Source organism: Merops nubicus, unplaced genomic scaffold, assembly GCF_000691845.1.
Source record: "Merops nubicus isolate BGI_N331 unplaced genomic scaffold, ASM69184v1 scaffold35320, whole genome shotgun sequence".
Classification (NCBI taxonomy): Eukaryota; Metazoa; Chordata; class Aves; order Coraciiformes; family Meropidae; genus Merops; species Merops nubicus.
Window position 1 is genome coordinate 7,028 of NW_008584151.1, and position 11,626 is coordinate 18,653.

At 47.0% G+C, this 11,626-nt stretch overlaps 1 protein-coding gene across 1 annotated transcript; it reads right to left on the bottom strand.

Moving 5' to 3' along the window:
- Positions 1-1,887: 1,887 nt before the first annotated feature.
- RAB25 (RAB25, member RAS oncogene family) lies at positions 1,888-10,654 on the bottom strand (the record flags this gene model as incomplete). Its single annotated transcript, XM_008943215.1, has 4 exons — positions 1,888-2,102; positions 8,826-8,906; positions 9,317-9,510; positions 10,459-10,654. Coding segments are annotated over 4 exons (611 nt in total), but the record flags the coding sequence as incomplete, so codon positions are not given.
- Between the last annotated feature and the right edge of the window lie 972 nt (positions 10,655-11,626).

Here is an 11,626-nt window from a genome sequence, read left to right on the forward strand (position 1 = left end):
ACTGCTGGGGACACTGCACACCACTCCCCAGCTCCTGCACACCTCTCCTTCAGCAGAGGCAGCACCAAAAAGCCTCAATCACTGGCTGTGGAAGGCAGCAGTCTGCCATGCCACATGATATTCTTACTGGTGACAATGTGGGAAAAAACCCAAACAAGTTTGTAAAAGCTATTCAGAGGTTAGACCAGAGTGAACCCACAGGCCTCTCAGAGTGTGAAAGCTGCCAAACTGTCACGCCTCTCAACTGCAGCAGCCCCAGAAACCTACAGGCCTGGTCTGCATGAAGGAGGCAACTGTGTTACACAACCATTTCTGTTCCTTTCCAGGGTGTACTTCCCACTTCAGCCTCTTCTCACAGCCTGTTCCAAGTTAACTACCTTCCAGTAAGTAAAAACCTTCAGGTCAAACCCCAGTTCTCCCAAAAAGTGCACCCAACACCGTTCTGAGTCGTCCCCTGTAATTCTTTATTAGAATCATGGATGAATATATTTTAAATCAATCTAAAAAAATAATGAATTAAAGTACAGTACATGCATAAAATACAAAGTAATTTACAGACAGATCAAAATAGCATCTTCAGAACTAATATTAGGAGGAGAAACAGATTTAAAAAACCCAAACAAACAAAAAAACACAACCCAAAACCAAGTGACTGACTACAGCAATGCCTTCCGTGTGCCTCACACATCATGAGCACCGCAAGACAAAGGTTGGGTACAAAACGCAGCTGGTGGTGCTGACCGAGAGCTGGGTGTTCTGAGTGGGTCATATCAGAGTTTGAGAAACGTCCCCTACAATTAACTGCCCTGCAACTGTATAAACAACTGCAGGCATTTATCCAGCAAATGGTTGAACACTGCAGAAGTTCAGTGCCTACAGCCCTCAAACCTCGACCTTAGCGCCGTGAGAGGGAGCGAGTGCAGCGACAGAAGGCACAGTTCATGGATCCCTGAAGGAGCTATCGAGCAGATGTGTCCTGAGCACAGGCCACAGAACACACCAGTGTGAAAACTACTCCAGATGTTTCTGCTAAAGAACATCTACCCAACCACTGGAATCATTTCAAAATACCGGATGAAGCAAAACTGAACAGTAAGGCCAGGTTGTGGAAGTTATCGATTCATCAACTCAGGCATTTGAATATATTAATATGGCATGTGTTAATAAACATGTAAAACGTGACAACACCCTTCAAGTGTGTGCGCCATGAAAATAAAAAAGGCATCCTCAAATCCTGATACCACCTGCACTGTGGAGGCCAAGCCCCGGGCAGCACAAAACCATGCTGCAGGTTCAGCCTTCACACAGCTCGTGCTTTTGCCTTCTTCACCAGAGGCACCTCAAGTGGAGTCCCAGCACCTCTGCCTCACATCACAACCCCCTCTGCAGCAGGTGCCAAACCACAACAGCTCACTCGCAGGTAGTGAGAACCCTGCTGCTTGTTCATAAGAATTTCTCTTTTCTCCCCCATAAAAAAAATCCTTGACAATCTGAAGATTTAGCCAAAAACATTTAACTTACATCAAAATTGCACTTCAGAGCGACAGGCATTTCATCAAGCTTTAGATGCAGTATAAACACCTTCAGACAAGGAAAGATTATCCTGCCCAGAGATATTTTCCTTGTTAATCTGACAGTAATTGTTTTGTGAGGAGCAGAATAACGTCTTCAAGTGCTCACTGAAGGTGTCTGAGCTCTGACTAGCGGGCATCATGTTGGAAAGAGAGCCCATCAGTTCCAAATTTACTGAACCAGCACCGACGAGGTGGCGTGGGGGAAAACACTGCAGCCACATAGAAGCAACAGATTTATAAACACTGAAATCAAAGTGTTTAAGACATGGAGAAATTCAGAAAGAATAGGCAGTAACTAAACATGAGAAAGTAACCACAAGAATTACAAATATATTTAAATCTTGGACCTGGGGAATATACACAGCCTTTTAGGAAAGAAGGAGCAATTCTATATATTCTGACAGCACTGCATCTTTGGTTTGCTCTCAGTGGTTGGAGGGACGTGAATGGGGACCACGTTGTTGCTGGGAGACATGTCGTTCTCGCGCCTGTCGGACATCTGCTTCTGGGAAACAATGCGATAGATCTCTGGAAGAGGAGAGAAGAGCCAGTCACTGCGTGTGCCCTGGCACACCACCAGCAGCAACTCACGTGTGGGGGAAAATGGGTGTGAAAGATTGGAAGCTTTCCCATCGTTCTGAAACTCCACAGGGAACGCACACAAGCTCTCACAAGAATTTCAGCTGTGATGTTTTCTATATGCAGAAAATAAACTGATTTCTTTTGCAAAAATACCTAACAACTGGTTTACTTCCCTTGAGAGAAGACTTACCTAAAAGAATTCACAACTTTTTTTTTGCTAGAAAATAATAAACCATGTGCCCCACCAATTCCTTCTGCTGGTTCTAACGTCCCTGAAGACAGTGGTCATGTTTGCCAATTTATCTGCAGAAAACAGTGGGATTAAAGAGAACCCCTCCAAACGTCTCTCTCCAGTAGAGCAATTTCTTCTCTCTCAGCATGCCCATCATGTACAAGACCCTGCCTATTGTCCACTCAGTTTTAAATCTTCAGAACAGGTTGATCTGGGCCCGAAAGGGGAGACTCAGCCCTTCAGCAGCACCTAAACTCTTCAGAAAGCTCACCGTGTTAGTGGAGTTAAACTTCAAAACTATGGAGAAGAAATACGGACTCCAGAAAAGAAATCCCAGCATAAACTGGAGAGCATGGGTTAAACTCCTGAGCCTGCCTCAGCACACTGCACACCTGCACCAACAGCCTTGCACCCTTCCCTGGGATTTGTCAGTGGCTGACAGCATGGGCTGCACAAACCCAGAGTGGCTACAAAAGCACTTACTTCAGCTGCACAGGAGAAATTGAGTACAGCATGTGTAGCACTTCACCCCCAGAAAGGAAATAAAGGACACCAAAAATAGAACGTGGGGAACTTGCTTGCAAATTTGAGCTTTAAAACCATTAAAAGCTTAAAAAGCCCTGAGTGTTAGCAAGCTTTTTTTAACAAAAAAAAGTTTGAAAGTGTTTCAGATTCAGCAAAGCTCCAGCCCTGAAATGACAACACCTCTTTGACTTCACACAGGCCATGAACACACCAGTACTGCTGAGCAGCAGAGCCCCCAAGAGAAGGGAGCTGATGCCCAGGCCCCATCTGCATGCTCCAGCTCACTGCCCTACCACAGGGTTTCAAGATGAGGTGTCCACACTTCACTCCTGCAGAGCAAAGACAGGAAGAGCAAAAGCAAAGCAAAAGCAAAGGTCTTCAAAGAGTTCTTCTGGAGGTTTGAAGTGTCTTATCAGCTGGGTCATGACTGTTCAAACACACAACTCGCCTGACCCCAAATCAAAGCACATCTTTTCCGTCACAGATTTGTCATTAGTGAGCAGCCTTTGTTCAGGGTTTTAATGAGCTGCTGCTTAGGGCACATCCTGACATCCTTTCAGTGCTGGACACTGAGCAAGCCTGTGCAGAGAGGCCCCTGTGCCACCCAGGGCTGGTCACTCAGCTGGGCGCCCGCTCCTGCGACGACGGGAAGAGACGGCACCGAGGAGCTACGAAGGGCCCCTGGTGAGGCTTGAAAACCTTGCCCTTGATGCAACCAGCCTGCACTGGTTTAAGATGCCAACACTGAGGGCAAGTGCTCCCCAGGCAGAGTAAGAGCAGGGCTACACACACCCCTGGGGCTGCTGGCAACAAAAATATCTCAGGTAGACACTGTGCTGTATGTAGAGCTGGACTAGTAACATTAACCTCTGCAAGTGGTGCTCTGAAAGAATCTGCCTGTCAGGCCTCTAAACTGACAACTCTGACTCAGACAGGGATAAACTGTTCAGAAAAAATGGATTTTAGGTACACTTCAGTTCCAGACAAGTCACTGAGGCAAACAAACCACATCTGTGCACGCTACAGGGTTTACTGATTTCACCCCTCATGGAGTTCACTTTTCTTCCCAACAGTCTTACACATAAATGACTTCACAAGTTAAGTGAATCCTGTGAAATCAAATCTTGAAATCCACCTGCAAGCCCATGTGGGAATCTGCAGATAAAGATCACTTTGCCCCGTGGCCTGCAGAGGTGGGAGGAGCAGGGCTGAGGAGACCTGCTCTGCATTCCTCAGGATGAGTTTCCTGCTCCACTACCCTGCCCCAGCCCAGGGTAGACAGCCAGTTTACCTCCAAGGGCAGAACACTGCCTGTTCCTACTCAACAGGAGACAGACTTTGCCACCTTCCTTATGGAAACTCTCTAGTAGCACCTTCAGCAGCACCCATTCTGTGTTCCACAGAACCTCCCAAGCAAGTTCATACTTGTCCCTATCACAAGCTGTCACACACGTCCTCCAAGGCCTGGTGTAAGCAAGGACTCACAACAGGGTGCCCGCTGTGTAACACCCTCATCTTACAGGAAAGATCTTCAGTAAACAGCCCTGAAGCCTTCAAAACCATCTTAACAGCATTGTTTTCTCTGCTGATAACAGGTCTGTCCCTCCTGACTCTGGGAACACGTTTCCAGGATCCCCACTCCCCAGCAGCCCTGCAAGGACACTTGGCAGCTGTGCTGCCTGAATCAGCTCCCAGCAGCCCCAGGTTTGTCACTCACTGCTGCTTCTCCCTCCTCTGCAATGCAAATCTGCACACAGCCACAGAGTACAGCCCAAGATGAAACCCTAAAAGCCCAAAAATGGCCTTTCCCTGGGTCAGCTACACACTCTTCCACCACACACAGAGGTGCTGGTCTGAAAGGGGAGGTGGGGAGAGCTTCAACCTGCTCTCGCTGGGGCAAAACACCCAGCAGCAAAGCCTGCACTGAAACTGGCCTGTGTGGAGGAACACCAGGCTAATGAAGACATGTGCTTTTTAATGAAGACACTACACTTTATGCATTGCTCAGTAACTGAATGAGACCTTATTAAGAGCACATTCAGCAGAATGCATCACTGCATAATTGGTAACTGTGTGAGACAGGCTGTGCACTGTGAGAGAACTGGGAAGAAGGCACACTGCTGCCAAGGGGAGCTTGTCCCATCCTTGTCTGCTCAGCCTGCACTAACATTTCATACATTTTCAGGTGTACAGAGCTAACAAAAGAGGAAATCCCTAGATTTTTTTATGTTAATGCTCTATGCTGTTGTTTCCTTGGAGATGGGATTCCTTTGAGATGAAGCCACAGCAGAATGCAGCACGGGAACAGAGACAGCACAGAGCCAGACTCCAGTTTACTTTAAAGATGCTTTATCCTGCTGTGAATGCTCCGAGTGGCCAGGATTGTAATACCAGTCTCTCCTATTTGCCAGATGACACAAAGCAGCTTTGTGTGCACAACAATCAGCCCTTGAAGTCCAGACATCTTGCAACAGAAGAATTTGGATAGGGACTGTTCCTCTAAGCCAGAGAAGCAAAAGGTGCCCAAACTCTCATCTGAAATTTACAGCAGTACAGGAAGCCCACTAGATGCAACACACAGCCCCCTCTAAAAGTCCTCTGTAATGCAAGGAGAGGAAAGGAGCACTTTCTCCCCCTTCTTCCACCTGTAACAGCAGCAGATCCCATACTTGGGCTGTGCTAACTCTGGTGGATTCCTATTTCCCGTGCCCAAAGCCATCTATTCAAAGTGGCTTGATCTGAGAGTCTAGGTGTGGACCAGCGTAACACAGGCACTGCTACACCTCCAAGGGAAGCACTCCTACAAGTCTCCATCGCTGGCCCAAGCAGGGCAGCTTCAGAAGGGCTGGAGAAGGACAGAACTGTGCTACAGCCCCTAGTGGAGACTCCCTGCTCAGGGGAATCTCGGCAGTGGAGCCAGGAGCCGCCGGGGCCACCTCTGCGGTGCCTTCCCAGCACTGAATACCAGCAGAGCTGGTGTGGCTGCATGCCTGCCCCTTCTGGCAGCCACCTCCGCTGGCAGCCCGTGGCAAAGCCTGCTGGCTTCACCGAGTTCCTCCTTCAAAGGACAGCAGCACTCCCCCCGCAGGCACGGCGCTTGGAGGCAGCCTCAAACACCGAGTTCTGCAGGGTCACTCTGGAAAACGCATTCCTCAGATGACTGCTCCCCTCTTTCCTTCAAAGCAAATCATTAACAGAGAAAGCCAGCTGTGAAGTGTTATCGAGAAGTTTATTGGCAGAACATTCGTCCTTAGCATGCCAGTCACAGCCAAGATGGAGCCAACCTGCTGCTAATGCATTATTTACTTCATCTTTATCTCTCTGAAACAGGAGCTCCTGTCTGGAGTGAGCCACATGCCCACTAATCAGCAGAAGTGTTTCTTCCAGCACAGTTGAACCAACCCCTCCTGAACAAGGATCCTGTCCGCATACCCAAGAGCTCTTTACCCAAAATACTGTCACAGCAACACGCAGGGAACGTTGACGTTTGTGGAAAAGCAACAGCTTCAACACCCTGTCCAAGTCCACCCAGGGCAAGTTCTAATTGTGCTCCCGTTACAGACTGCTCTCCCTTGCAGAAAAAATAAACCAGGAAAAAAATATCGAACCTCTGCAAATTAGAACCCAAAATAACTTCTGGAATAAAAAGGTACTGTTGGAAGCATGCGAGGAGAGATAAAGACAGAGCCCAGGCTGTGCCCAGGAGGTGAACTGCTTCCCCATGGCAACTGCAGCGTGTTGTCACAGCCTCACAGCTCTGGGGAAGTAAGGCAGCAGCTCAGGGCACGCAGGAAACTTTCCATCTCCTCAGCCCTCACTGTCAGAGGACAGAACAGTCCAACAGGAGATGGGGCAATTAGGTGATCAGCTTATGTTGGCTGTGACAACCTCACAGCCACCTTGGGAGGGGTAAACAGTGTCTTATATATGTCTGGCTCTGTTTTATCAGCATTGGTGCTGAATGAGTATGGAAGTTAATAAACTAACCCTCGTACAAAAGCCCTGATCCCCTCTGAAAACTGCCACAGCAAGCAACAAGGCTGTTTGGTTTACATTACACCCGATGTATTTGGCCAGAATCTAACCTCAAAGTTCAGTATAGGTGCTCCTGAGAGGGACTACTGAGGACACAGGCATATAGGAAGAAGTTCCAGGTTTTAGCAGTTACAAGTGAGCAACAAAAATGTATTTCTCCTGAAAAATCCCTCCCCAAATTAATTTGACAGGACTGCCTTTAGGTAGGTGAAGAAAACAGGAAATCCAGCAGGCATTCCAGATACCATCACATTCAGCCACTCCTTAGCCACCCACCCTCTAATGACATTAGTAGTTAGTCATCTAGGGAGTAAATGTATAAGCTAATAGATGTTCTTTTTTTTTTTAAATTTGTGCAATGTTGAATTGCAAGCAAATAACTACACTGATGTTAAAAGGGAACCACACCGTTCAGCTGAAGAGGAAACAAGCTTAACTTCTAGTTCACTGTATTAAGCAGCAGGGTGACAAACATCCCCATGCACTGTTCATTCACAGACTCACACATGGACAGGAGCACTACTGCTTAGTAACCTACTGCAAAAAAAATCACAATAGAGCCAGAACCTATTGGAAGCCTCTTACAACTAAGGATAAGACAAGAAACAGATGGACACAGGCAGATAATGCTCCAGCAGCCCAGCAACTCCCTCCACTGCTAGGGTGTTCATAAAGCATTTCAAACAACTCCAGAAACACTACAGAATTTCTGCTTTTATTACAGTAAATAGTTCCCTAGCTGCCTCCTCACCTGCATGTTCCAGTATGGCTAACAAGTCCTTTTTGATGTTTTTAAATGAATGTCTAAATTAGCTGGCAAAGAGGAAAACATTCAGAACTACCTAGGTGCCAATGTCACAGTGATGAGATCTGATTAGCAGTGGCACAGTTCAGGAGTGGGGCTGCTGCTCACACCAAGCACACCACATAGCCTGGCACCTGCTACATTGGGAAGGAGAGAATTTAAATTTGCAACTGGGAAACATGGAGAGAGACACCAAAACAGAGGAGTCTCAGATGTTTTGAAGACCCAGACTAGAGATTTAGAGAGGCATTAGCTAAAGCTGGCAATGATGAAAGCTTAAAATCCACACATGCCACTATCTTCCCACTATGTCCCAGCTACAGCTGGTGGGGCACACAGCAATGCAAAAGTCCCATCAACAACTAGGAATTTCCATACCAATTTGTGAATTCCTACCCTGTCCTTTATAAGCCACAGTTAATTTGAGATCCCCCATGTACTTGTTAAGACTGAGATTTTCAGCTACAAGTTTTGCCAACCTAAAAAAAGGGGTTTAAAGGAAAAGGAAGTACTTTATTCACAGAGTACATAAAACAGAGCACTTGCTGCCATCACATGTCACAGAGGCCAAAAGTCCAGGCAGAACTATTAAATGCAACAAGAGTGACTCCCCTGCAGCTCAGGAGTCACTACGTCTCAGACTACCAGTGGAAGTATTGTTCAAAGGATCTCTTTCATCCCTCTTCCCTAGGCAACTGCTACAGTCACCATTAAAGATGGAAACAAACCAGATTTTTTATTGGAGGAGAAGTCAATGGGTGTTTTAATTCAATGCTTGCATGAGACAACTCTCTCCCATGGGCACTCCCTATGCCATACACAAAAGGGAAACTGAAACATAAACCTGGCTGACTAGATGGGGCAGATCAAAGCGAGCAAGGATTCACTCCTGAGTTCAAGGCTGGCCTTTCAACTGCAATACTTTGAAACTGGACTCCAAATCCTATGGCTGTGAAGAAAGACTAAATAGTAAAATGTAAGACACTTTATAGGCAAAGAAATGCCTATTTGCATGGTATCTGAGCAGCCTTCTGCCCTTCCCCCTCGAAACACAAAGCACCAGATGACTCACCTGTCAGAATAGTCTGGAAAGCTGCTTCCACATTTGTAGAGTCTAAAGCAGACGTCTCAATAAATGACAAACCATTCTTCTCTGTGAGGACAGAAATACTATAATTACAAGAGTATATCACATATCTGTTTCCCATTTGGAAGAACTTCTGTACCAGATTATATTTGTAGTGTTCCTGATGAGACACATGGGTATCAAGTATAAAAAGTAATGGGTTTTTCCTTCCTTATGTGACCTGAAAGCAACACCACCCAACAGCACTGTTAGAATTTACCCTCGTCCCCAAGCACTGGGGTCAGTCCAGTGCTGTGTTATTTTTAGGCACATCTTCCTGCATCCCTGAAAGTGAGAATACGTTGCATTTTCAAGAACTGTGCAAGGAAGCTTCCTGGATTTCTTCAACCTCATCAAGTTGTCTTTAGCCTCATCTGCCTTGACACAGGCAGATCCCCAGAGAGGCAGCATTAGGAAATTGTCCCAAGCTCACCAACCTGCAAAAGCTCTGGCCTCATCTGTAGGGACTGCTCTCAGGTGGCGCAGGTCACTCTTGTTCCCCACAAGCATGATGACGATGTTGCTGTCAGCGTGGTCCCTCAGCTCCTTCAGCCACCGCTCCACGTTCTCGTACGTGAGGTGCTTGGCGATGTCGTACACCAGCAACGCCCCCACGGCCCCACGGTAGTACCTGCCATGCAGAGGGGTGTCAGAGAGCCAGCTGGGAACACCACCACTAGAAGTGACAAGTTACTGGGCAATAATGGGAAGCAGCTATTGCTAAGACATCTGTACAAAAGAATACCCAGGAACAGGGACTGAGAACAGTGAAGCAGGCCATCTGGACTAGCACTATGCCGTGGGACCACCGGAGCAGCCAGGAGGGCTCAGAGTCCAAGGGATAAGTCAAAACCCATATTTGTGGGGAGAATCCTGCATCCCAAAAACACAGCTCTGGAGTCTGTGGGGTGCTACTGTCACCTTCAACCTCTGATCCACTCCCGAAAAGTCTCCCCCACCCATCCCTGTGGGTGCAGTGCGGGCACAGCCCAGAGTGATAGAGAGACTTGAGAATGACTCACTGGATCATAAAAACGTCAGCCTGATCTATTCCCTTTACAAAAGGCCACAGCTGGTCTCCTTTCAGACCAGAGAGGCACAATAAGGCATTCAACAAGAAAACAGGCTGTGTTCTCCCATCCCACAATTACCTTTACTTAAATTCAGCTTTTGGTCTGCTGGGTTTTTTTCCAAATGAAATCAGCACACCAAGTGAGCAGTCTCTGCTTGCTGCAGCAGGAGGCTTTCTGGTCTTAGGTTACCACTGATAAAACCTCCAGGAACACTGATATTACTTTATCAATCACTTGTGTTGAAATGAGTCTCTCAAAGCTCTTGCATTCTAGGCATTCCAGTTATGTACCATGAGAGCACTGAGACGTAAATCAGCCTGTGCAGGGACACACACTATATCACATTCCTGGCCTGAATAATATTTAAGCTTCCTTTCACCACAGGTTGTGGATTTTACAGGGTAAAACACAAGCCCCCACCGTTGGCAGTTTCTGAGGAACTGGAAGGGCCCAGAATGACCCCTCTGAGCACAAGCTCCTCTGCAGGCAGCAGAGCTGTGACTTACGCTGACGTTATGGCTCGGTACCGCTCCGGCCCTGCCGTGTCCCATATCTGAGCCTTTATTGTCTTCCCATCCACCTGGATGCTTCTTGTGGCAAACTCTACTCCAATGGTGCTTTTGCTTTCCAAGTTAAACTCATTGCGAGTGAATCGAGACAGGAGGTTACTCTTCCCTACTCCAGAGTCTCCAATCAGCACAACTACAAGACAAAAATGACATGAGAATCAGATTCCCCATGTAGATAACACACTGACAGTCACCTGCAATAAACATTTATTTCTGGGAATGAAGCATGAAGAAAAAAAATGGCAAAATCACCACCTTTGTCACATGTCTACTGTCCACATCTTGATATTTCTAGAGAACCAGAGGCCCATCCACCAGCACTGTGAACAGATTTTAGACTTGACTTTTACTTGTTACATTTCAGCTTCAAAAAGAACCAAACCTGCAAACCCACAAGACCACCATCACCCTGATGGACAGTTTAAAATGTCAGCTGAGCCACATGCTGTGGCTGCCCTTCCACAGGCCCTCAGTGCTGCTGTAATTCCTGATCACTTTTGGGACCACTTCTGGCCACACTGCTCTAAAACACTGGTGGGGTATCGCTGGGCCTCATGATTAGAGCCACCACCCACATCCCCTTTCTCAGCTCAGCTTGGCTCATCACAGCACCAGTGCCAAGCCAACTGACTGGAAGGATCCAGCTATGCTTGACAAGAGAATGACAGAAGGCTTAAAGTCCAGCTCCTACAGGAAGAAAAGCATCATGAGAACCCACCGCAATATGCTGTAATGCTGAGTTGAAAGGTTCAAGTTGAAATGTAACTTAAAACTCGCTACCAAGATGGAGGCCACTGGATGGAACATTCACAATCCTGAGTCACACAACAGGAGCCTCTTGGGATGATCTTGTGCCCTTAATGAGGATAAGTTAAAGAACTGATAACAGAAGGAAATGAAAGAGGCCAAGTAAGATCCTCGAGAAGCAAGGCCGATAACTTTGAAGTTCAGCAGTGAATCAAGGCCAGTCCAAGCCAGTGTGCATGCTCAGATGACAAAAAACCCTGTTGTGGCTATGCTTGTTTTGAAAAAGAACACAACCACCACCAACATGCCGAGTAACATACGTCATTAAACAGTTAAGGCACTGCAACACAGTGGCAGG